Genomic DNA, 22,562 nt, shown 5'->3' with positions numbered 1-22,562 from the left:
GCTAATCTGGCCACTCCTTTGAACGGGGTCCTAGTCCTTCACCAGACTCGAGACCTGACAGCCTGGAGCCGGCAGGAAGCAGCCATTGTATCTGCCGAAGTCCAGAGCAGGGGCGGAAACCCCGGTGTCTGGCACGGACCGGCAGGCCCCGGTCACCACACGGACACGGTGGCAGCAAGCCCCTGCGGCCGTGATTTTTATAAGCCCTATCTTGTGATCGGCAGGACTGTCAGGATCCACAGAGAACACGCGGCTCCCGCTTTGCCGTCCCCAGCCCCGAGGCTTCCGCAGCCCTCAGACCCTGGCCCTCGTGGCTGCTCAGGCCGGAGCCAGAGGGAGAGGTGAGCACAGCGCGCAGGGCTTGGCAGAGGTGGTGGTCGTCTTCTCTTCTGCTGGGTGTCTTTCCTGCTGTCCACTGGGGGGCAGGTGGCAAGCCAGGGTGCCTGAGAGTCTGAGTGGTGACCTGCCATCGGTGCCTCTTCTTCCGGAGCCGGGCTGTGCCTCGTGCACACCTGGGCACTTGAGTGTTAGTGGCTTTTCTTGGCTAATGCTCCGTAACTGCTCTTCCTTTCCACGATAAATGGGTGATTTAGAAGTCTTTCGAGTCTTCGGCTGGAGCCGAAGGTGAGTTGTCCAGGGTAGAGGCTGTTCGGAGTCACTGAATACAGAAAGCTGCCAGTGTGTGGTCTTTCCCGAGGCTCAAACCCCAGAGTCGATCCCCTGGTGGAGGGTAACAGTCTTCCCCCGTGGTAGCTCTTCTGTAATTGGTGTTTCAAGAGAGATTGTCACTCATCCTTGGTTCGTGCCCATACAGAGGTCTCATTCTGGCAGTTTGCTTGAAACGCTGGCCGGGCGGGAGCCCCAGGCTGACGGGTGCTGGCTGGCGGGGGAGGGACGCAGCATGGTCAGCGGGCACCCAGTGAGGCCGGGTGAGCGCCAGGGGACAAGGGGCGTCCCGTGCAGAGGAGTTCCTGCGCTTCTGGGCAGGTGCGTCGTCGAGCTGTGTCGGGAGGACCGGACTGTGCCATAATTGTTACGACAGAAAAAACACGCCAACCTTCCTCTCTCCCCTGCCGGCCATTGTTCACTGAAAGTTTACTGAGCACAGTCTTTGTGGATGTCAGGGAGGTTGTCACAGCTGCAGGGTCCTTCCTGACGGGCCTGATTCCTGCTGGTTTTCTTCCCCCTCCCCGGCTAACCTTCTAGTCTTCGGGGCCACAGGAGGGCCGGGAATGGCTGGCGAGCAGTTTGCCCTGGGGCGCCGCCTCTCTCCCAGAGACGCTGGAAAGACAGGATCATCTTGGTGCTAAGAGGCAACTGCCCTGTTTGTCCAGAGGCAAATGGAGACTTTACCGAACTACACAAGAGGGTCCCTACCCCCTGCGGCCGCCAGGTGTGAGACCAAACCGAGGGGCATACTCTGTGGGTCAGGCCTGGGTGGGATGGGAATTCTTTACCCAGGAGTAAGTGTTTTTAACAGAAAGATGTAACTTGCCTTTGGACCGTGGCTGTGCCGAGGCAGTGGAGTGGGCTGCCCTCTCTGGGCTGAGTCTCCAGGCCTAATGAGGTCCCCTGTGGGGATGCTGCTATTTCTAAAATGCAAATTGCACATTTCCTAGATTTTGTATCTGTGGATTTGGATGAGGGAGCAGGGCCAAACTGCTTATACAATTTGATATGGGCTGAAATGGTACTTCAAATCTTTTGATTGTTCCTAAATAAAAACATAAATACATTTCACATCTGCGGACTTTATTTTGTGGGGGATCCCGAAAAACTAAAAACACTTCACATCTGCAGATTTATTTAGTGGGCAAGCCCGAACCTTAAACGTGGATGGATGAGCAAGGCCATTCCCCTTGGCCCACTTCAGGAAAAGTTCCACTGCTGGGTCCACGGGACTGGCTTCTATATGATGGAACCGTGATGTACACTCCACAGACAAGGGCAGAGGAGTCAGACCTGGAGTCCTCAGGTGTCTGGTAAGAGGATGCTGGCAAGTCCTTTTCTTTCCCCCTTTTGCCCCATGAGAAGAGCACTCAGAAGCAGAGCTTGTCCTGTTCGCTAAGGAAGGGCTGGCGAATATGCGTAAGGACCCAGGAGCCTCGAAGGAACGTTAAAAGCCTCATTTCTAAGATTCAGAGCAATTGCATCTTGTTGGGGGTGACCCTGAGGGCCTGTGACAGGAAAAAGGGAGCCCACAAATATCACCTGGGGCAGAGACATACCAAGGCAGTTCTCGTCCCAGGTGGACACCAGGGCCTGTCCCTGGCTTGGCCGTTCTGGAGGCCAAATTAAGCCTTGGGAGAGCGGCTTTGTGTCAAATGTAAAGCAAGTCCTTGGGAGCTGGACCAACCTGGTGTGGAGCCCGGAAGCCAACCAGCCGAACCCCCAGGGTGGGTGCAGACTCAGGCGGTGGTTTCTTGGGACACAGCTGTGGACAGAGTTGGCAGTAGAAGTCAGCAGGGGGTTGCCGTGAGCTTCCATGGGGCAGCTGCGGTGGCCTCCAGGCAGGAGACAGAAGGCCTGCCTGACTCCTGGGCATGAGTCCCCTGGGGTTCTCAGAGGAACGACCCAGTGAGGAGGACTCTCAGGCTGAGACCGGGCTTGAGCTCTTGAACTGAAATGTGAGGCAGGACCTTATTTTGTTCCATGAACTAGTTTGGTGGGATAACCGGATACTGCTTGTAGTGGTTTCTCCCTTCAAAAGAACAGCAATGGTGGGAGCTGATGGGCTCAAATGGAAAGACGAGTGAGTTGTGAGCCAGCCCCAGCCTTCAGGTGTTGTTCAGCACGTGCCCGGTCAGGAGGGGGGCCTTGTGTCCTCTGCTCATGGCCACAGATCCTCGTGAATGGCACTGGCCCTCGGCTGGGGTCAGAAACCGCTCCTGCCTTCTCACTAGGCAGCCTCGAGAGAGGGGTGCTCGGCCTGACTGCTCTCTCTGCAGGGGTGTCAGCCACCGGCCTCGCAGGTAGTGCTGTGCGCATGCGTCCGCTGACCGAGAAGTCCAGGCCTGCCACTCGGGGCGCAGTCCCCTTGTCCCTGCTCTGCCAGCCAGCCAGGAGTAGTTCCTGTTGGAGACCGCGGGAGAGGGGACCCTGCAGGGAGCCATCCACTGCTTGTCTTTGCCCCTGGTTCCATGGACTTCCTCTCCCTGGCCCTGTTTTTTTTGGGTGTCCTCTGCCCCAACTGGTGGGTCTCAACCCTGACCACTCATTCGGTTCACCTGGGCACCTCCCACTCACCACCAGGGCTGGCAGAGCCGTTAGGGCTCCGGGCACTGGTATTTCTCAGAAGCTTCCCAGGTGATGCCTGACCCAGTGGGTGGGAGGCAGTGCCAGGCCAAGCCGCCCCACGGCAGACACAGGGCCTGCTTGCACGGTGAGGCAACTACCCACCACAGGCCCAAATCTTCAGGCTTGAGTGAGGGTCTCCCTTCACCCCACCTGCTTGTGGGGCCTCCCGGGGCAGTCAGTGAGGTCAGATCGGCCTGGAGGAAGCGGAGGGGAAACTGATCTGTGCATTTGCATTACTGAGGGTTGTCGTGTTTTCTGCTAGGATGAAAGATCAAGACATTGGCATCGAAAGGCAAAGGCAGTGTCGCAGGGGAAGGGGGTGGGGTTGGGGGACAGGCAGGCCTTAGGTCTGGGAAGCCGCTGCAAGGACTTCAGAGCTGTCTCTCCCCGAGTCACACTCCAGAAAGACACTTGTTCAGTAAATGATTGAACGTACGTTCTGATTAACAATGGTCAACACCAACAAGCCAAGCCTGGGCCATGATGACAGGCGGCCCCTAACCGAAAGACCCACACAGAACCTCTTCCTCCATAGATTAGAAAAGCTCTCACCTGGCCACGGGACTCTGGAGTGGGAAAACATGGCTCAGGGAAGTCCAGGTTAACTCGCACCCGCCACCTTGTCTGTGGGAAAAGGGCTGTCCTCTCTGAGTAGGTCAGAGAAGCTCTAGAAGAAAGCCAGGGGGCCAGCAAGAACCTGAGCAATAGGTGCTCTGATATCAGCTGTCAAACCATCTCAGTGGATAAGAAGAAATATTCTAAACTGGTCCCAGTTCTCCAAGTGGATGGTGCTCAGAGGGACCTACAGGGAACCAGGACTGGCCCCCAACCTGTAAACTTGGGAACTGTTGTTAGGTCTCTGTGGTCTGACTTGTCATACAGGAAAGGGATGCTTGGCACCTGTAACTCTTCATCAGCCTCGGACTTGACTTAAAAATCTTGGTCTCTCCACGCTTTGGGTGGTCTGTGAATTATCACACCAGGGGTATACTCATTACCATTTTAAGAACCAACCGATTATACTTAACCTGCATCTTTTCGGTGACAGATCTTTTCAGGCTCCCTGGGCTGGCTTTTTAGGCCTGTCCCCACCCATCCACCAGGCAGGCAACTGTGTATGTGCGTCATTTCTGATCTACACCGGCATAGACCACGGGGAAGGTAAGGGCACGGCCTTTTCAACCAGGTCTGGGCACAGAGATTGGGTTGCAGGCTATTCAAGCCTTTTCACCCTACTTCTGAATGCTGCGTTGTTTTGAAAGGAGAGGCTTCTGTGGGCTGGGAGGGGACTTGGGTGGCCTCCCACTCACCACCAGGGCTGGCAGGCCACAGAAACCCGGGCTCCCTCACAGGCCAGTGGCCACACTTGACCCTGCCATACCCTCTGCAGACGAGCTGGAGAAGAGGGCGGCCTCACCCCACCTCGGAGCCCAGAGGGGAGATCTGCTTGACCTGGAAGTTGTGCAACCCCCCGCCCCCCTGCCACCGCCTCCACGGCACAATAACCACCCAACAAATGGTCCACAGTTAACAAGTCTCCAGACAACCGGCTCTCCTGAGCACCCCCGCAAGAGCCCAACAAGGGACCTGGGGCTGCTTTATTTGGCAGGCTGATCCGAAGAGGCCAGCACAACTAGCAAATGGCCCACCCCAAGCCCAGATGCGGGCAGCAGGCTTGCGTGTGCTGGGTGCTGGCGGCGCCGCGAGGTGCCTCTGTGCCCACGGGCTGGGACCCCAGCCTCTGTCCTTTAAAGCGGGGCTGCCTTCCCGACCTTTCCCATCTCCTTTCTGGGATCTCTGCACTAGCTAGGCAGAAGCAGCCAGCCGCTGAGCAGCTGTCCCCGCAAAGCAGGCAACTCCTTAACCCGCTTCCGTTCCTAAGGGAAAGCATCCTGAGTCGTCTTTGCCTTCAAACAAACAAAACCCACCTGACCACCAGAATAGGCTTTGCTCTTTCTTCTCCTCCCATCCCTACCTACCCGATTCCCAACAGCCTTACTGGTCCCCAGAGGACAGGGCAGGTTGCAGCCAGACCCCCCCCGCCCCGGGTTCTGCCCCAAGGCTTCCCTCCAAAGGGGAGCAGCAGGACTAGGTAATGTAGTGACTATCCTACTGAGAAGAAAACTACTGATGTTTAAGTCCTTTTCAGAAGGAAAGCTTTTCCAATAAAATTTAAGATTTTTGTTAATATTTAAATTATAAGCCAAATGCTGGCAACCAGATATAGGTATGTTTGCTGTGGACAAGACTGAGAGGTCATACTTGCAAAGACAACTTTGGGACTAGTTTAAATAAACCAATACATTTTCTCAGAAATTTGTATAATTTCCTTCGGTTTACAATCCATGATATGGAAAGTTTAATAGAACGTTAAATAATTTACCTTCTACCCTAAAAGTAAGCTACAGAAAACGGAATCACTGTTAGGATCGAGTAATAACAAGGCTTTAACGGCTCAGTGGTTTTTCTTAAGAGTATATAAATATATAAATCTTGAAAAGGTAACACTGTTAGTTGAGCTGTAAAATCCATAAAAATAACAGTTCTGCCACAGTGCAGACAAGTTCGCTCAGTTTGCTCCCCCACCCCCACCAAGCAGCTTTCCGGTTAGAAGTGGAAGACCTAGAAAATCATACCCTATGTGAAATAATGAAGATAGTGAGAAACGGGGTGTGCAAAAAATAACCTTTAAAATTTCCATCTCCAACATCACAGATGCCCAGTAACAGGACTTTGAACTGGTTTAATGAACACTCAGGATCGTCTCGGCATCCTCCTGCCGTGCTGTCTGCAGGCTCCGATCCCAGGTCTGCTGCGGCAACAGGGAGAGTGGTCTTGTCTGAACTCGGAGGGGCAGGGGGCCGGGCGGGGGGGAGGGGGTCCCCTGGCTGGCCTGCTGGAGGGCACCCTGAAGGAGGCATGTCCGCGTGTGCAGTTGCCTGAACGCACTGGGGGAAAGCCCCGCCCTGGGCCGCACCGGTCCCCGACCAGGGCCTCCAGTCTGTAGCTCCGGCCTGGCCGTGGCCCCGGCGTGAGTGCGAGGCGCGCCACAGCTGACCGTGGGGCAGGAGGGGCGGTGCGGCTGGGCCAGCACGTCCGCAAACTCCGGCGCCCCGGTGAGCGGATCCCGACTCCAGGTTTGCATCCAGAGCACCCGCCTTGGGCTGCCCCCCACCGCCCCCCCGGCTCCCGGCAGCAGGCAGGCGGTGTAGCCCGTGGCGGGCAGGGCGTCCGGGTCCTCCCCCTCCTCCCCCCAAGGTCCTGAGGTGCTGCCGGCCATCCTCCAGGTGGCCCCTCACCCAGGGGCCCACGGCAGCCCGGGCCGCCCGCCGCGGCTGCGTCTGACGCGATCCCAAGTATCTTGCGGGCTGGGTGGTGTTCCCGGCCGCGGGCAGCGTGCCCTTGTGCTGTGTCCTCTTCCTCGAGCTGGCGGAGCCCCTCTCCAGGCGGGTCCTGTGCTGCCCGCCCTGGCTCTGCGGCCAGCGGCCAGCGACCCTCATCCCTTCCCGGCTGGGGTTGTGAAGCTCCAGGACGATGTAAACTCGGGGCTGCTTCCCTGGCCCAGCGAGGCTGCTGCGGCTCTCGGCAAGGTCAGCGGTTCCTCCGAGCCGCCCGTGCAGCGGGCCGAGGCAGCCTCTGTCCCCAAGAGGCTACTGCCACGGTCCTGGCCCCACGGACGAAAGGCTCCACCCCCAGAAGGCAGGACCAGATGTGTGTGCTTAATTAATTCGAGTCACAGTACGGGTTTCGCCTTCACCCAGAGCTGGGGCATGGAGGCCCCAAACAGTACTACAACTCATCAGTGGCTTGGTTTGTCTAGCAGTCACTGCTGGAACCCAGCTCCAGGCCTCAGGGCCAGGACGGCCGCCACGGCAGGCCGCGTCCCAGGAACCCAGCTCACGGCGCTCCACGAGGCACGCGGCGCCTGCTGCTCTCCACGGGGCTGGCGAACGGCTAGAGGCGGTTGTCTCCGTTGACCCGAGTCCGACGTGGGGCCCTGGACGGAAGGAGAGCGCGTCCCTACTGGCAGTGGGGCCTCGCAGCCCAGTGGGACAGCCCAAGGCAAGGAAAGCCAGACAAGGTAAGTCCTCCCCAGGAGCAAGAGAAGGACACAGAAGGGGCCGCAAGCTCTCCTTCCCATCTCCCCGGTATGCCACCCACCCTCCATCCCCGCACCTCCGTTCCCGACTGTCAGACTGGTCTGCCAGATGCTCGTGGGAGATACGGAAGTCCTCAAACGGCTGCTGGTAGCGGGCTTCGAAGGAACCTTCCCGGGCCCGGCCGTGAAAGAGCTGGCCCGAGGCATCGGAGCCCCGCTCCCGCAGAGACATACCGAAGGGACTGAGGTCCCCGTTCTCCTGCTTCAACAAGGGCAGGGTGCGTGGGGTCAGTGCCTCCCCCCGGGGGCCTTGTGAGGCTGCAGCCCGCCGGCACCCCGCCTGCGCTGCAGTTACCTTGGCAGGGAAAACATCGATCTTGACGAGCAGGGAGGCCAGCTCCAGGTCCTCGCTGTAGTTGTTCTTCAAAGGCACGGCTCTGTATCCTAGGAGGAGGAAGGCCGGGCCCTCAGCCTGGGAGGGAGCCGAGCAGGGGGCCCGCCCCCCGCGGCCCCCACACCCCTAGGTAGGCCCCAGGCGCTGTCTCTACGAAGGCTCCTCACCTGTCTTCAGGCCTTTCACTGGGAAGGTAGCCTGAGCCAGGAAGTTCTGGTCACTGAACATGTCTTCCTCATACACCACAAAGCGCAGAAAGGCGAATTCCGGGTTGCTGATCTGGAAGTGGAAGGGCTTGGCAGGCCACACAGGGTTCAGTCCATTGTCCACTGCGGAAGTCAGGGCAAATAGGCCTCAGGCCACCGCCTCGAGGACAAGAGTCGCTGGTGTGGAGTATGGGCGGGCCGTCGGGCCTGGCGAGCGGGGAGGGCAGACCTACCCACAAACTCTGTCTTCTGCTTGACGCTGTCATACTCTGCTCCGGCCACCTCAATCTCCACAAAAGGACACACGATGCCTCGGCCGTTCTTTGGCAGGTGCCGGGCCCCCAGCACCTGGAAGGCAGGCCAAGATGGGCTGGGGACGGTCCCTTCGGTGCCTTCCCAGGCCTCACTGTGCAGTGTAGGCAGTGCGCCCTCTGCTGGGCCCCAAGGAGGCGGCCCACTAAATGGCTCCCCGCATCAGGGCCCTGGGAGCGGTGGCGCTGGAAATCTCCGCTTTAGCCGCCACTTTCACGGGAGTTTTTGCATCTACCTCATTAAATCCCTGTCTGTTCTAACATGGACTTTTTTTTTTCCAAAGATTTTTTATTTATTTATTTGAGAGAGAGAAAGAAAGCACGAGAGGGGGGAAGGTCAGAGGGAGAAGCAGACTCCCCGCCGAGCAGGGAGCCCGACACGGGACTCGATCCCGGGACTCCAGGATCATGACCTGAGCCGAAGGCAGTCGCTTAACCGACTGAGCCCCCCAGGCGCCCCTAACATGGACATCATTTACGTGACATCCCCCCAAGGAAAGGAGGAACTCTCCTCTCGGGGGAGAAGCACGTGCTCACCCTATGCTCTCCTCAGCCCCACCCGGCCCGAAGCTCCCAGCACGGGCTGCCCCCCACCCCCCCTAGTGGCTCAGGGCCGGTTCTCAAACAGAGCTGGGGGGCAGCTGAGCCCTCAGTGGACAGCCTGACTCCAGTGATTTCGCAACCGAGCGGGCCTTTACCACTCTGGGCCCGGCCCCACAATGGAGGCCGGCAGCTGCCTTCCTGCCTGAGGACGGTCATGCCTTCCTCCAGCTCAGAAACAGTCCAGTGCGCCCCCCACCCGTCACACGGACACCCTATCCTTGACTCTGGAAAGGGGCCCCGGCAGAGCAACCGCCACCCACCCTGAAGCCCATAGGTGAGCAGCACGCACCTCAATGCAGATGGCACATGGCTCCAGACCCCGGAGGCTGCTCTTGTCAAAGGGATCGAAGGCCTCCTCCCGCATGGTGCTCGGCTGCAGCACGTAGCCGCAGTGGCCGCCGGCCATGAAGAGGGCCTGGTTCATCTGCATAGGCTTGTCTGGAAGAGCCGGTTCCGGTGGGCTCCAGCCCCACAGCCCAGCAGAGCCCCCTCCCCGCCCCCCAGGGCAGCTCCTCACCTGGGGTCTGGAAGTTGAGGGCCACGAGCTGACTGCCGCAAATCCACATGGGCAAGGGGTCGTAGTTGGAGGAGTCCAGCCGCTGGCCCTTGGGGTAGATGCGGGAGAGCTGCAGCCGGTTGTATTGGAGGAACTTCCTGCCTTTGGCCTTGTTCACGTATTTCTCCGCCTTCGTCTCCGGAAAGGACGACATGTCCCGGTAGCAGGCACGTTCCGTGCCAATCTCTGGGCCAAACGGAGAATGCTTACCGAGCTGGCCCACCCAGGCGGCTCCGCCAACCCCCATATAAAGGGACGAAATGCTCCTCCGTCTTCCACCTGCCCGGGAGGGCACCCAAACCCACCCCGCCGGGGCCTCGGCCCTTACTCTCTTCGTCGAAGGGAACGGGCCGACAGTAGACAACCAGCTCGGAGAGCTCCAGGGCGATCTTCTTCCTGCGCTCCATCATCTTCCCCTCCGTGAGCTGGTGACACACACACAGCCTGTAGCCCCAGGGTGGAGCCCCCGCCCCACAGAAGGGCGCACCCACACCGCAGGGGCTCTCCGAGCCCTTCCCTGTTCCCTGCATCTTCCAGACCCCACCGGACAGTAAACCAGGGCCCTTCTGTCCTCAAGCCCCAGCCCAGAATCGTCCCTCCTCTTCTCTGCCCTGAAGGGCACACTTGCCCTCCAAGACTCTCAGAGGGTGGGATCCTCACCACCACCCAAGTCTTAATGACAGCTCAGGGTCTGGGGCTGGCTGCGCTCTCCAGTGATGCTTCGTGACCATCGGGTACGCCGCCTCCCTTAGGCAAAAAGGCAGCCTCCTCTGACTTCAGTAGGAACGCAGGCCTCTGGCTCGGTCTCTGGTGCCCCAGTGACTCTACCCCACCTCCCAGGCCTAAGAACCTCATCACCTCAGCTCCCCCCACCCCAGTGCAGCCACCTACCCACCACGGCCACTAGCAAGTGCGCCCCATCCTGTCCTCATCCCCCCAGAGGCCCGCTTTCTTCCATCAGGGGCTCCTACACTCATATTCTCACTCCCTCTTTCAGCCCAGACCCCAGAATCCATCCCCTCAACCAGCGGGTCTGCCAGTAAAATCCTCAGCACCTTCCATTCTCTGTGGGACTTGTGAATGCCCGTTCTCCAAAGCAGCCAGACCTGTAGCCTTCGAGCCTTCTAGCCCACACCAACCACGGAGGCAACAGCCATCCCACAGAATTCCCTTAACCCTTACAAATACTTTCCGCTGCCCCAGGCTCAAGTGGAAGAGGCCTCCCTCCTCCCCGCTGGCTCCTCCAGCAGTCAGCATGAAAGCCTGCCAGGGCTCCGGCCCCGCGGAGGTGCTCTGCCTTTGCCACGCCACACTCCCCCCCCGCCCCCCAACCCCGGCCACCACCCTGCCATGGTTCCTGGTAGTGGCACTAGGGCTGTTCGCTGCTGCCAAAGCCAGTGGGCACTTTCAGGTTCTTATCGTGCCTGTTGGTACCTCCACAGCCCTCAACACAGACCCCACCCCCGCCCCGGCTGCTTCTAGCTTCTCTGGCCTGCCCTTCCCGGCTCCTCCTGTCACCCACACCTTCAAAGCGAAGCCCTCCGCCCGCTCCACACCACCAGTCCCTCCTGCTTCCAGCCCAGGACTTCTCTGGCCTCTGTGCTTGTGTTTCCAAGTGCCCGCCCCGCCAGGCAGACCCACAGGGCTGGCTCCCGGCTCCTGGGGGGGCCTGGTGCCACAGGCCTCGCCCCCAACAGGCTCACAGGCCGCCCTTGCGCCCCCCCACTCCCCTCACCCTGGCGTCTGCCGTCTGGGCCACCTCTCGGATCTTCTTCACCCAGTCCTGCAGCTCCTCCTGGGAGTCAGCAGCGACGTCCAGGGACCAGTGTGCCACCGAAGCCATGCTGATGGAGAAGACGAAGAGCCGGCTGTTCTTGCCCTCGGGACGGATGGCTGCGAGTGCGAGAGGACAGAGCTGGCAAGTCGTTTCTGCATCCCCCACACCACAGCCCAGGGACTGGCTCGGTGTCCCCTCACCACCTGTCCTCCCCACACATCACTGGGGGACAGGGCTGCTCAGCCTGGCCCATGTGACAGCAGAGGACGCGAGGGCTGCCGGGAAGAGGTGGGCCGGGGCTCCAAACCGGTCTGTCTCCCCTGGGTCCCCTGCCCCCGCCCCAGCCCGGGACCCCGCCTACGAGGACTGCGGAGGTCAGCGAGCCATCCGCGTCTCCCACAGTGCCTGGCTCCGGGTGAGCAGGCAGGGCTCAAAGCTGGAGGTGAACAAGGAGCCCAGGGTGTCCAGCGGGGGGATCCAAGCACTGGGAGAGCTCGGGGTGGGGGGCAGCCTCTGGCTTCTTCCCTCGGCACGTGCCGAGAGCCACCAAGGACAGCCTGACCCTAAGCAATGGTGGGCTGGAAAACGGGATGGGGGCTCACCGATCTGACAAGCCGGCACATCCAAGACCCCCCGGAGCAAGTCCCCCAGGGGGCTGTTCTCGTCCAAGTGCTGTGGAAGGCAAAGCCCAAGGGCTCGTCAGCACGGCCGCTGTACACACGCGTGGGGGGAGGTCTGTGTGCATGCGACGGACGCCCCGCACAAGCGCACACATGACAACACACACACAGGTGTGTGTGGACCGCAGGTGCTGGAGGCTGCGTCACTGTGCGTGACTGGCATGTCCCACCGCTGTGGCTCTGCGCTCACCTCCCTCTCAGGCTCCAGGGCTGCAGGGCTGACCATCTCCTCCACGTAGTTGGACGGGAACCACAGCTGCTTCTTCCCCCCATAGTCCCCCCGCCACCTGTGGAAGCCACATGGTGCTTGCCCCGGCAACCACCCCAAACTCCCACAGGAGGGGAGCCCTTGTCAAGGCCCCACACGGAAGCCAGGCTGCGGCCAGCACCGCCGGTGCCCGTGTGGGGCCCCCACCTCCCGGCCTGCCACCCCCCCCACGGGCTCTGGCTCCGGGGACCAGGCTTACCAGCCGCCGTCTTGCTTCTCCACATTCTGGATGATGGCGCTCTTCGTGAACGTCAGCTCGTCCTCCCTCTGCGCCTTGTAGTCAAAGAGGGCTTTGACCGCACACTGCAAGGGGGAGAGCGCCGGTTAGAGTAGGCAGCCCCTCCTCACCTCTCCTGACCCGCGGCAACCTGCCCAGCTCCAGTCCTCACCACGGGCCCTACAGGAAACTCCAGGACAGATGCGACTGAGGACAGACCCAGGGCCTCTGCCATGGAGACTCCTGGAGGCCAGGCCTACCAGGCCCCCCCAGCCTGGGAGAAAAGAACCTTCCCAGGCTCCCTGGCTGCTGAGGGAGAGGGCACAACTCCTTTACCCCCTAGAGAAAGAGGCCAAAAGAGGAAGATCCTCTCTGACAGATCTTCACAAGGTAAGGGACTCAGTAGCAAAAGTACAAAATTTTCTGGCCAGTGTGGCCTGCCCCTGCCCTGCTGCCACCCAGGGAGGAAACGGGGAGTTACCCTGGGGAGCAATCTGGAAGGGTCAGTGCGGACCCCCCAGGGGCAAGGTCTGGGAGGGGGTCGGCCCAGGGAGAGCTGTGGTCGTACACAAACCACACATCTCTCACAACCTCTCGGGCCTCGGAAAACCACAAGCACCACTTCTCCACAACAACCACAGATGGGCCCCTGAGCAGAGCAATGTAAGCCCTGAGCAGCTGGGGACCCCCCCACCCCCCACTGCTTCCTGTGCCCAGAGGCCTGACGCTGTACCTTGAAAGTAGGCATAGGATTTGCCTCCACGTAGAAGCCAGGGTTGCGTCCCTCATACAGGGCTCCATAGTCAGGCTCCTAGAAACAGGATGGAACGGGATACGTTAACACCCAGACGACAGTGGCTACCAGCTTCCCTGGGCCCCTCGATCAGTGTGGCAGGCCCATGTGTCCTGCCTCACCAGGCCATGTCCTCCCCTTCCCAGACATCGGGTCCACCAGCATCTCAGACCTCAGTGGGCACGGCCTGGCCCTCCCCTCTCTCCACATTCTTACCCTGGACACCCACCCCATCATTTTGAAAGTTCTCTGTTCCTGAAGGCCCACACGGCTGCTGAGCTGTCTGCAGTGGAGTCCCGCAGGGGCCATGCACTCAACTTTCTAGCCCAGTGGCTCCCTCCCTCCCCCTGGGCGCCCCTGCCCCACACACGCCAATCCACCAGCCCAGTCCCGGGCCCCCGTGTGTGAGGTCCTTTCCCTGGACATCCGTGCCCGCCGATGACAAGTCTCAAGTGGACCTCCCGTCCTAGATAGATGCCTTCCTTTTGTCCAAGGCCACAGTTCCAGTCCCGAGCCCTTTCCATAGGCTTCTAACTTCACTTGTCTTACCCCTGTGCCTCCTCCCACCACAGCCACACTTCTGTAGCCAACTCTCTTCTCTGCCCCGGTGACAGTCTAGTCCACGCCCAGCCAGGTAAGCCTCTGGCCTTGGGCCTACCGCTCCCTGTGTGAGCTCCAGGACCTCCTCACCCCTCAGCCCAGCTCACAGCCCCTAACCTCTTCACCTAACACATGCCCATCCTTATAGACACACCCTCGTAGATGACATTCCCTCCAGGACACTGTCCTGGCACCTACGCCATGGCCCCCAGCTGGGCAGTGACCCGTCCAGGAGCTCCTACAATGTCCCTGGCTTCTGTGTCTCACACAGACAGACTGTCCCACGACTGCCCAGCAGCTAGCCCAGGGTCACTGCCTGCCACGCCCCTCAACCACTGGGCCCTCACAGCGGTGCCAATCTTCTCCAGCGCCTCCTCGTTGATGGGATAGCGCAGCTTCATTTTGCGGTACAGCGGATGCTTCTCATAGTAGCTGATGAGGTCCACGAGGCTGTCAAACTCCGAGTTGCCCAGCATCACCGTCTGGCCCTCCTGCTGGACACGGCAATGCTTGATCTTGCCCTCGGCCCTTAACAGAAGAGTCACACGGGGTCAGGGCAGCCCAGACCCAGGAGCAGTCCCACACCACCTAGAGCACCCCGAGGCCACACCCCTCACCGGAAGGAGATGGCGTAGGAGTTGGGCTCATTCCGTTTTCTCACCAGGAAGGCCCCGTCCCGGGGAACACGCATCAGCATGTGCTCGGCCTGAGCTCTGGTCAGGCTAGCGTGGTACCACCTGAGGACAGACCGGAGTCAAGCCCTGGCCTTCCCCACTCAGGGCACGCCCCCCCGCCCGGCCCCTGGCCCCTCCCTCACTCTTTGCTCTCGTGGGCATTGGTCTGCGGGACAGGCTCTGAGAGGCGCATCTCAAATTCGTTGCAGCGCAGGGGCACCTGCTGGTAGTGCGTGATGAGGTCATAGAGCGAGTCAAAGACCAAGTTGTCTGTCAAGAAGAACTTGGGGGCCCCAGCGTCCTGCCGGGAGTGGATCCGGCAGTGCTGGACTTTCCCATTCCTCCTGCGGGCAGATGGGGAGGCGGTGAGAAGCAGGCGTGGCCCAGACCGCTGCTCTCCAGCCCAAGCGAGGCGCCTGAGGAGCTCGGGTGCCGGGCAGACCCGCAGGAGGACTTCAAAGCACCCAGAAAGGTACGCGTGTGTGCGGGCGGGAGAAGATCGTGCTCTGTGTGAGAGCCTGTAACCGAGACCAACTACAGACTGCGGTGGTCTCGGCGTGGCGGGGGGCACGTCGGAGTGCAGCACAGGCACTGGGAGCGGGTTACCAGAAAGAGAGCGTGTAGTCGCCCACGAAGGTCTCGCTCTCCCGCACGAGGAAGGAGCCGTCAGGGGCCCCGGTCTCGATGCAATACTCGGTGAGCAGGCGCTCGGCGATGTGCCGTCCATCCCGTCCCGCCCCGAGCTTCCCATGGAACCACTTCTCACTGGAGTGCAGCTCCGTGCTGCCGCTGGCCTGTGGGGGGGAAGGCAACAGCAAAAACGCTCGGTGACTCTGACCCCAGCCCGACCCCCAGCCCTGGGTGGGCCCCTCACCTCCTTGGGCTCCTCCTCATCCTCATTGCCCTGGTCACTGCTGGTCTCTTCAGAGTAGTAGATCTTGGTGCTGGTCAGAACGAAGTAGTGGGGGTACCACTCCTGGGAGAGACCGAAGTGGGGCCCATGAATGGAGGCCTCCTCCCACCGGGCCCCCCATGCTCAGCCTGGCCCGGCCCTCACGTGGTTCACGGGGTCTTCCAGGTAGAGGATGCCATTCTTGATGGAGTTGCTGATATCATTCTCAGAGTACATCACTGATGTAGGCACCTCTTCGTAGGCACTGCCCTCTGCCAGCTTCTTGTGCTAGGGGGGCAGGCAGGACATGGCAGTGCCAGCTCAGTCCCAGAGCCCCCACCTCCTCACCCAGGCTGAGACCACCAGCTAGAGCCATGGCCTGGGAGAGGTGCTGGGAAGTGTGGAGCCCCGCACTGTTACCTTGATGAGGATCTTCCTCTTGAGCTGGTTGGGTGAGGGGAGCCCGTCCGCGGCAATGTCCACGGGCTTGGTAAGGAGTGTGTCCCCAAGCACCTTCTTGAAGTACTGTGCCATGTTTCTCTGCTGGGCAATGCTGCAGTGGTCCTCGATGGACAGGATGACAGGGTACCTGCAGGGTAAGGGACAGGTGCAGTGACAGAGACCTAACAATTCTGAGGGGTCAACACTCACTCAGTCCAAACAGCCCCTCAGAAAAGGTGTTAGGAACCAAGGACCTCAGGGCCCTGTCTAGAGGGGAGCTAGCCAGAGAAGATGCTAGCCCTGGCTTCTGAAAGGAAGTATTTTTTGAGGATGGGTAGAGCTTTAGTTTGTTCCACAGGCTAGCGAAGAACCCATGAAGAGGGGGGCCGAGGGTGCAGGAAACAGGGAGTAGCTTAGGAAGAATGGCTCAAGCAAGCAGCAAGAAAGGAGGGGAGGCCAAGAAGGACAAAGATAAAAAACAGGGGGAGTGGGGACGGGACATTGGAGGGGACCCTCTGTCACAGGAGAGAGCTGGAGCCAAGCTGACCCTTGCCCTCCTCCTCCCCCTCGGCCCCCCGCCGACTCACTCTGAGGCCACGAAGGCATGCTCCTTGATGGTGTGCAGAACGTCTGAGAACTTGATCTTGGTGGTAAGGGTGTGTCCATGGTAAATGACTGGCATCCCATCTGGGCCATCCCAGCAGTCCACTGGGGAGGAACATGACCACAGTCAAGAGGGTGGCCCCCCCACAACCTACTCCCCCAGCCCCGGCCCCCACGCACACTCAATGCAGCGACAGCCCATTCGCAGGCAGCGAGCGTAGGCTTCTAGGGAGGACTCGCTGGAGAATTGGTCCCCGGTCAGGTACCTGGACAGGGAAGGAGAGGCAGGGGTGGTTGGGTGACTGCCTCCCTCCTAAGGGTGGGCCGGGTGGGGCTGAGGGAGCCACTCACGTGTTGTGGGAGGAAGAGATCCAGTAGTGGGAGAGAGGGTTGTTCATGGTGTCCGGGCACACTGCATCCAGCTGCGAGTTCCACACACTGTTCTCTTTGGAGAACAGAAAGGTAACAAACTGTCCAGGAACAGGAAGGAAAGGCCAGAGTGAGCCACTGCCCCAGCCCACTGGCACGGCTGTGGTGGGAAGGAAGGACGCCCAGTGTCTATCACGGTGGGCAAGGTGGACAGTGGGGAGGAACGAGGTGGCAGCCCTAAGGAGAAGCTGGCTCCTGGGACCCAGGTAGGGTTCTGGTCAGCACCCCTCATTCTGATGGAGGGGTGTGAAAGGTAGGGCTTACCTCGTCCAGGAAGAAGTATGGTTCTTCAATTTCTCGCAAGGGGTCTTGAAGGAAGCTGAGCATGAACTCCTGCACCTGAAGCCGGTCAACAGCCCACAGCTCCTGGTGGGGGTGGGTTGGGGAGGTGCACATGAGAGGCCGCCAGTGACGAGCCCAGCCCCCCTCAGCCAGGCACCCTGGCCCAGTCCAACCCGGCCGTACCCCCTGGTACTCGAGGAGAAACTGCTGGAACTCAGGAAGGGACACACGACAGAGCTCCGGCCGCTCCCCTGCCCTGTGGGAAAGAAGGGGAGCGCCTGGCAGCCAGGTGGCTGGTACAGCCCACAGACAACGAGGGGCCCCCTGGAAGGCAGAGCCCAGCTCCCAGCCAGCACAGTTGCCCAAAAGGGTCCAGTATGGCTCACTCCCTCCCACGGCCTCCCACCTGTACCAGGAGTCACCAGGGGAGAACCCCACCGCCCCACTTCAAACCAAACCTCAGGGCACTGGCTTCTAAGAAGGGGAGGTCCATCTGCAGGAGACAGAAGCTGGTCAGAGCGAGAGCCCCTGGGAGGCCACATGGGAAAAGGGCTTTCAGGAAGAAAGGCTGGGGCAACAGAGAGGGGCAGGCCTCCAGAGGAGAAAAGCTGGAGAAATGGCACCCGAAAGCCCTCAAGCGGGACAGCGGGGCGGAGGCAAGCAGGGCCGGGGCTGGGGTGGGAGAGCAGGGGCAGGGGCCGTGGGAGGGCAGGTGGCTCATGCACCGTCTTCTGGGCGCTGTACATGAGGCTGCGGTACAGCTGAGCAAACTGCCCGTAGGTGATGTCACTGCTGCGCTGCTCCAGGTCCTACACGGCACAGGGCGGGACTCCGGTTAGGTCCGCGGCCAGCGGCTCCCGGGCTGCGCCCACTGCCTGCAGGTGGCCCAGGAGGTGCTTACCGTCAGACGCTCTCGGAGGAAGCGCATGTTGGGGACCCGGTAGTTGACCTGGGACAGCATGTTCTTCAGGTCCTTGGCTGATATACTGAGGAAACAGGGACATCCCCAGTGGCCTCACCCAACCTCTCTCATGACCTCTGACTTGTGGGCTGAGTCCACCTGGGGCTGGACAGGTAAACACTACCCTGGCGCCTAGAGTCCTGAGGTGAGGCTAAATCAGAACCCTTGGGGTGACCAAGGGAAGTCCCCTCCTTTCTCTAGGGCTCAGTTTCCTCATCTAAGCAAAGACAAAGGCCGTGATTCTAGTGAGAAAGGAGTGAACAGGCTCAGTGAAGTGGGTCAGGCATGGGGGAGGGGAGCCAGCCTATAGGTCTCAACACTCGAGCCTGTACCTCTCTCTGGCCCCCTAGCAATCCTATGGGCTGCTGGCTCACCCAGACACAGGAGGCACCCTTCCCCTGCTGAGCCTCCAGGCCTCACACAGCTCACTCACATACTCCCCGGGGGGAGTTCGGCAGGGATTCCTGACCAGTGACCCTGGAATGCCGGGAGTGTGTGTCTCAGCACCCGGCACAGGGTGGGGGGTGAGGGGGTGGCCGGAGGGGGTCCTGCTCAGCAAAATACCACTGCCGGTGACTGGACACTCTCCTGGGGTCTGACAGGGAAGTGTCCCTGCCCTCCAGGGGTGCCCTGCCCAGGATGTGGGACTAGGGGACACTGCTGAGCCTGGCAAAAGACGGCAAAGATGGGGGAAAGGGAGGCCTTCTCTCCTGGAGGCTGGTGTCAGGGAGGGGGGGTGGCCGTCCTCCTCCTCCTTCCTAAGAGCCTGGCAGGCAGCACCAAAACTCCCTTGCAGGATTCAGTCCTGTACCGGGTGGTCCTGGCTGCTACTGGCACGTGCCAGCTGATCTGACCCCCAGGCGCCAGGAGGAAGGTGGTCAGGGTCCTTGCTTTGCAGGCTGGGAAACCTGCTGCATCAACAAACTCTCTCGACTCTCTGCCATCAGCATTACAAGCAAGCTACTACCCGTCCCACCAAAACACCTGTCTCGACCCTGCTGCCCTCTCCGGCGACCGCTCCCTTCTCTGCTCTCCCTCACAGCAGCACCTTGAAGGAGCCATCCATGCTCCCTTTCCTTCCCTGAGCCCCCCTCCCCACTCCTCAAGGTCACCAACAACCTCTGTGCTGTCAAGTCCAAGGGGCACCTGTCTTCAACGCACTTGACGAGGCCTGGCACAGCTGGCCACTCCCTCCTCCCCGAACTTCCAAAACTCCACCCTCCAGGTTTTTCTCTTACCTCACAAGCTGCTACTTCCCCTGGCTAGCTCCTCCTCACCTCCCTGATCCCCCCCAGTGTCCAAGTAGCCTGGGGTTAGCCGCTGGCCCTCTTCCCTTTCCTCGCTACACTTATCAGGTGATCTCCAGCCTCACGGCTTATGGAAGGAACATCTCTATGCTCCCGAGCTAGTATCTCCTACCCCAACTTCTCCCTTAAACTCATTCTACCCACCTGCCAATGCAATGTCTCCACCTGGACGTCTAAGGGCATCATAAAACTGAACATGGCCTGGGCGCCTGGGTGGCTCAGTTGGTTAAGCGACTGCCTTCGGCTCAGGTCATGATCCTGGAGTCCCGGGATCGAGTCCCGCATCGGGCTCCTTGCTCAGCGAGGAGTCTGCTTCTCCCTCTGACCCTCCCCACCTCATGCTTTCTCTCTCTCAAATAAATAAATAAAATCTTTAAAAAACAAAAAACAAAAAAAACTGAACATGGCCTAAATGTACCCCTAAACTCTCCCAAATATGTTTTTTCCATGGCTTTCCCCATCTTAGTCAATGGCAACTCCACCTTTCCAGATGCTTCAGCCAAAAAGCTTACTGTCACCCTGGACTCCTCTCTTTCTCTTGCACACCAAAATCAATGTTAGGAAATTCCACTGGACTCTTACCTTCAAGATACAGTAGAGTCCAAATCCGACCACTTGCTACCACCCTGCACCCTGAGCCAAACCCTCTCATCTTCCACCCAGAATGCTGAAGCAGCTCCCTGCCCAAGCTCGCTGGCTCTGCCCCGCCCTGGACTCTCCAGCAGGAGCCGGCGGTCCTGTGCAACTGAAGTCGGGTCACGGGATACTTCCTTTCAAAACCCTCCGTGGTTTTCTAGCTCTTTCACGGCAACAGTCAGAAGGCCTCACCATGAACTGATCTTTGTCCCCCATCTCTCCCTGGCCCCTCTGGCTGTCATATGGTGGGCCTCAAAGCTGTGCGCTTCCAGGCACCCCCTCACACACTAAGGCCACTCTCAGCCTCTCTGCAGGACACCCAGAGCCAGTCTGCACCAAGGCCCTCAGAGGGCTTTCTGCAGGAAGTTCCACTTGCCTGGCCCCCAGCCCTACTAGAGGCAGGCCCCTGGGTCCTCTGGTTCTCCAGGCAGCTGCTCGGGGCATGGCTACTGTTCTGGCTGCCCCAACCCACCGGCTGGACTAGAGCCACAGCCCAATACCTACCGATCCTCACGATTCCGATCCACTGAGTAGAACTGCTTCCGCAGCCACCTGGAGGGAGAGAAGCCTGAAGTGAGAACCACTTCACCAGCTGGATGAGGTCCGGGGAGGTCAGGAGGCAGTGCCTGGGCACACAAAGGCCTGTGTCCTTGCCAATGCTCCCTAGAATCTACTGCCCCTAACTCTAACCATGTCAGGGGTGGTTCTTACCTCTCAATCTGCAGAGGTGTGGCTGCCTGCAATGTGTCCTCCATCAGCCATGTTAAACCCTTGATCCACATGTTCACTTCATCCTCAGATGTAGCTGTGATCAAGGGGTAAAGAGCTGAGCTGAGGACACACACCTCCTGCTGAGCCAGGAGCCAGTGGATATTTGCCCCCAAACTACCCCCTATCTCCTCCAGCCCTGTGACTCCTACCTTGCAGGCTCAGGGTCTTTAGGCGGAATTCCATCCCATACAGGATGACAAAGCAGTGTGACTGGTCTGGTCGGAAAGCAGGGTCTTCTTGGTAGCGATCAAAATCCCGTGAGGTTTTCCCAGGGCGGATCTCCTTGATTTCGCGAATGTCAACTAGGAAGGTAAAGAGGCCAAGGTCAGGCTGGGGTCTCTGAGTCAGTGCCGAAATGAGGGCGGCCTGGTTTCCTCGTTCGCCCTTAGGGAGGTACCACAAAGAGAGACACCTCATCAAGGGGCAGAGCCAAGAGTACTGAGTCCTACTAGGTGATAAAAGAGAGCTACGCTGAGTCTGAGAACAGACCTCTGCCAGAAGCTGAGCTGTCTGGGGGAGCAGGGAGCCCCATTCTGTGTACATTCCCTTGCTGAGAATGTGGGCAGGTCACTATGACCTGGAAAAAAGCTAGATGGACTCTAGAGAGAGAACTGGGGAGGGCTGAAGGCTGTTCCGTGAGGACCATTTCCTGACACAAAGTACACAAACCAAATTGTAAAGTCCCAGGGTAGGGTGAGGCAGACCCAAGTATGTCTCAGAATCCACTGGAGGAATGAGGGGTCAGGCCCGGAGAACTGACGCACCCTGAGTGGCCCAACACCCCAAAGACATCCCCAAGCAAGTCTCAGCAAGAGGCCTGGTCTCCCAAGGCAGCGGCTCTCCAAAGGGATGTCTCCCCACTCTGGCTGTCAAAGGGCCTGCATGTGGCTCCCCTGGGCTCACAGAGCACAGACTGGGGAAGCACACAGCACTGAATGGCAGACGACCTGCCCCGGCCACTAACAAGGGAGATGACACTGAGTGACTCATTTAACTTCTCCCAGTCTCAGTTTTACCAAATATAAAGTCAAGGGCTTGACTGAATTTCTCTAGAAGGCAGGGTGGTAGAAAAAACATGCCTGGACTCTGGGACCAGACTGCCTGGACTAGAATCCCAGCTCTACCTCCCATCAGCTGTGTGACCTCAGCACAGTGACAACTGCTCTGATCTCACTCCTTCAGCTGTTAACGCAGCTAACCAGTAACGGTGAGGCCGCTGGAAAGACTGAAAGGTCTAAAAGCCAGAAGTGCCCAGCCCTGTACATGGCACATGGGAGCTCATTCAAGGCAGGTTCCCTCCCTCTGCTCCCTCACCAAAGTACGCTAGCCGCACAGGTTCTGACCCCAGGCCAGGAGAGGGCCCCAGCACCGCGCCGCACAGGGAAGGGCTAGCCCAGCCACACACCCACACGATCCCCCAGTGCTGGCTGGGATCCCGGACAGGGGCAGACTCTCCAAGTCAGATAAAGAGACAGATTTAGGGAGGAGCTGTTCAAACAGAAGAAGCCAGGCTGAGCGACCAGAGAGGACTCTCCCTGAGCCCCTTGTAATGCTCTCGACCCAGACTGGCCCGGGAGATCTGGAGCCAGGAGCAATGCCAGCACACTGCCCGGCTAGCGTCCATCGCAGAGCCTTCCCAGTCCAAACTGTACACCGTCCTGGCCAGAACGTCCCAAAGGGCCCAAATCCCCAGGCTCTCTTCCTACCCCTTCCAGCCACAGCTGTGCCCCATCTGTCCCACCTCAAACAGAGGCACTGCCTAGCC

At 59.7% G+C, this 22,562-nt stretch overlaps 1 protein-coding gene across 4 annotated transcripts in view; it reads right to left on the bottom strand.

Annotated features, from left to right (window-relative positions):
• Positions 1-5,726: 5,726 nt before the first annotated feature.
• PLCG1 (phospholipase C gamma 1) overlaps positions 5,727-22,562 on the bottom strand; it is a 36,100-nt gene continuing 19,264 nt past the window's right edge. For 2 of the 4 annotated variants that reach the window (XM_054510095.2, XM_045885769.3), the window contains exons 3-33: positions 20,947-21,099; positions 20,738-20,831; positions 20,531-20,578; positions 18,024-18,108; positions 17,848-17,931; positions 17,581-17,615; positions 17,306-17,378; positions 17,105-17,206; positions 16,763-16,881; positions 16,592-16,677; positions 16,396-16,516; positions 15,788-15,956; positions 15,533-15,655; positions 15,350-15,451; positions 15,082-15,269; positions 14,619-14,819; positions 14,419-14,538; positions 14,149-14,329; positions 13,142-13,219; positions 12,391-12,494; positions 12,114-12,210; positions 11,846-11,915; positions 11,202-11,359; positions 9,795-9,891; positions 9,428-9,652; positions 9,200-9,348; positions 8,230-8,344; positions 7,958-8,119; positions 7,752-7,840; positions 7,474-7,658; positions 5,727-7,294 (exon numbers count right to left, since the gene is read on the bottom strand). In XM_054510095.2, the coding sequence (XP_054366070.1) occupies positions 7,252-7,294; positions 7,474-7,658; positions 7,752-7,840; positions 7,958-8,119; positions 8,230-8,344; positions 9,200-9,348; positions 9,428-9,652; positions 9,795-9,891; positions 11,202-11,359; positions 11,846-11,915; positions 12,114-12,210; positions 12,391-12,494; positions 13,142-13,219; positions 14,149-14,329; positions 14,419-14,538; positions 14,619-14,819; positions 15,082-15,269; positions 15,350-15,451; positions 15,533-15,655; positions 15,788-15,956; positions 16,396-16,516; positions 16,592-16,677; positions 16,763-16,881; positions 17,105-17,206; positions 17,306-17,378; positions 17,581-17,615; positions 17,848-17,931; positions 18,024-18,108; positions 20,531-20,578; positions 20,738-20,831; positions 20,947-21,099 (3,656 nt within the window). In that variant the 3' untranslated portion in view covers positions 5,727-7,251. The remainder of the gene's footprint in view (positions 7,295-7,473; positions 7,659-7,751; positions 7,841-7,957; positions 8,120-8,229; positions 8,345-9,199; positions 9,349-9,427; positions 9,653-9,794; positions 9,892-11,201; positions 11,360-11,845; positions 11,916-12,113; positions 12,211-12,390; positions 12,495-13,141; positions 13,220-14,148; positions 14,330-14,418; positions 14,539-14,618; positions 14,820-15,081; positions 15,270-15,349; positions 15,452-15,532; positions 15,656-15,787; positions 15,957-16,395; positions 16,517-16,591; positions 16,678-16,762; positions 16,882-17,104; positions 17,207-17,305; positions 17,379-17,580; positions 17,616-17,847; positions 17,932-18,023; positions 18,109-20,530; positions 20,579-20,737; positions 20,832-20,946; positions 21,100-22,562) is intronic. The other 2 variants (XM_054510096.2, XM_045885770.3) reach the window with 1 other exon arrangement.

This window comes from Mirounga angustirostris, unplaced genomic scaffold (genome assembly GCF_029215605.1).
Source record: "Mirounga angustirostris isolate CCGP_5_RB_7025 unplaced genomic scaffold, mMirAng1.0.hap1 SCAF_10, whole genome shotgun sequence".
NCBI classification, from domain to species: Eukaryota; Metazoa; Chordata; class Mammalia; order Carnivora; family Phocidae; genus Mirounga; species Mirounga angustirostris.
This window is presented reverse-complemented; position numbering and strand designations above follow the sequence as displayed.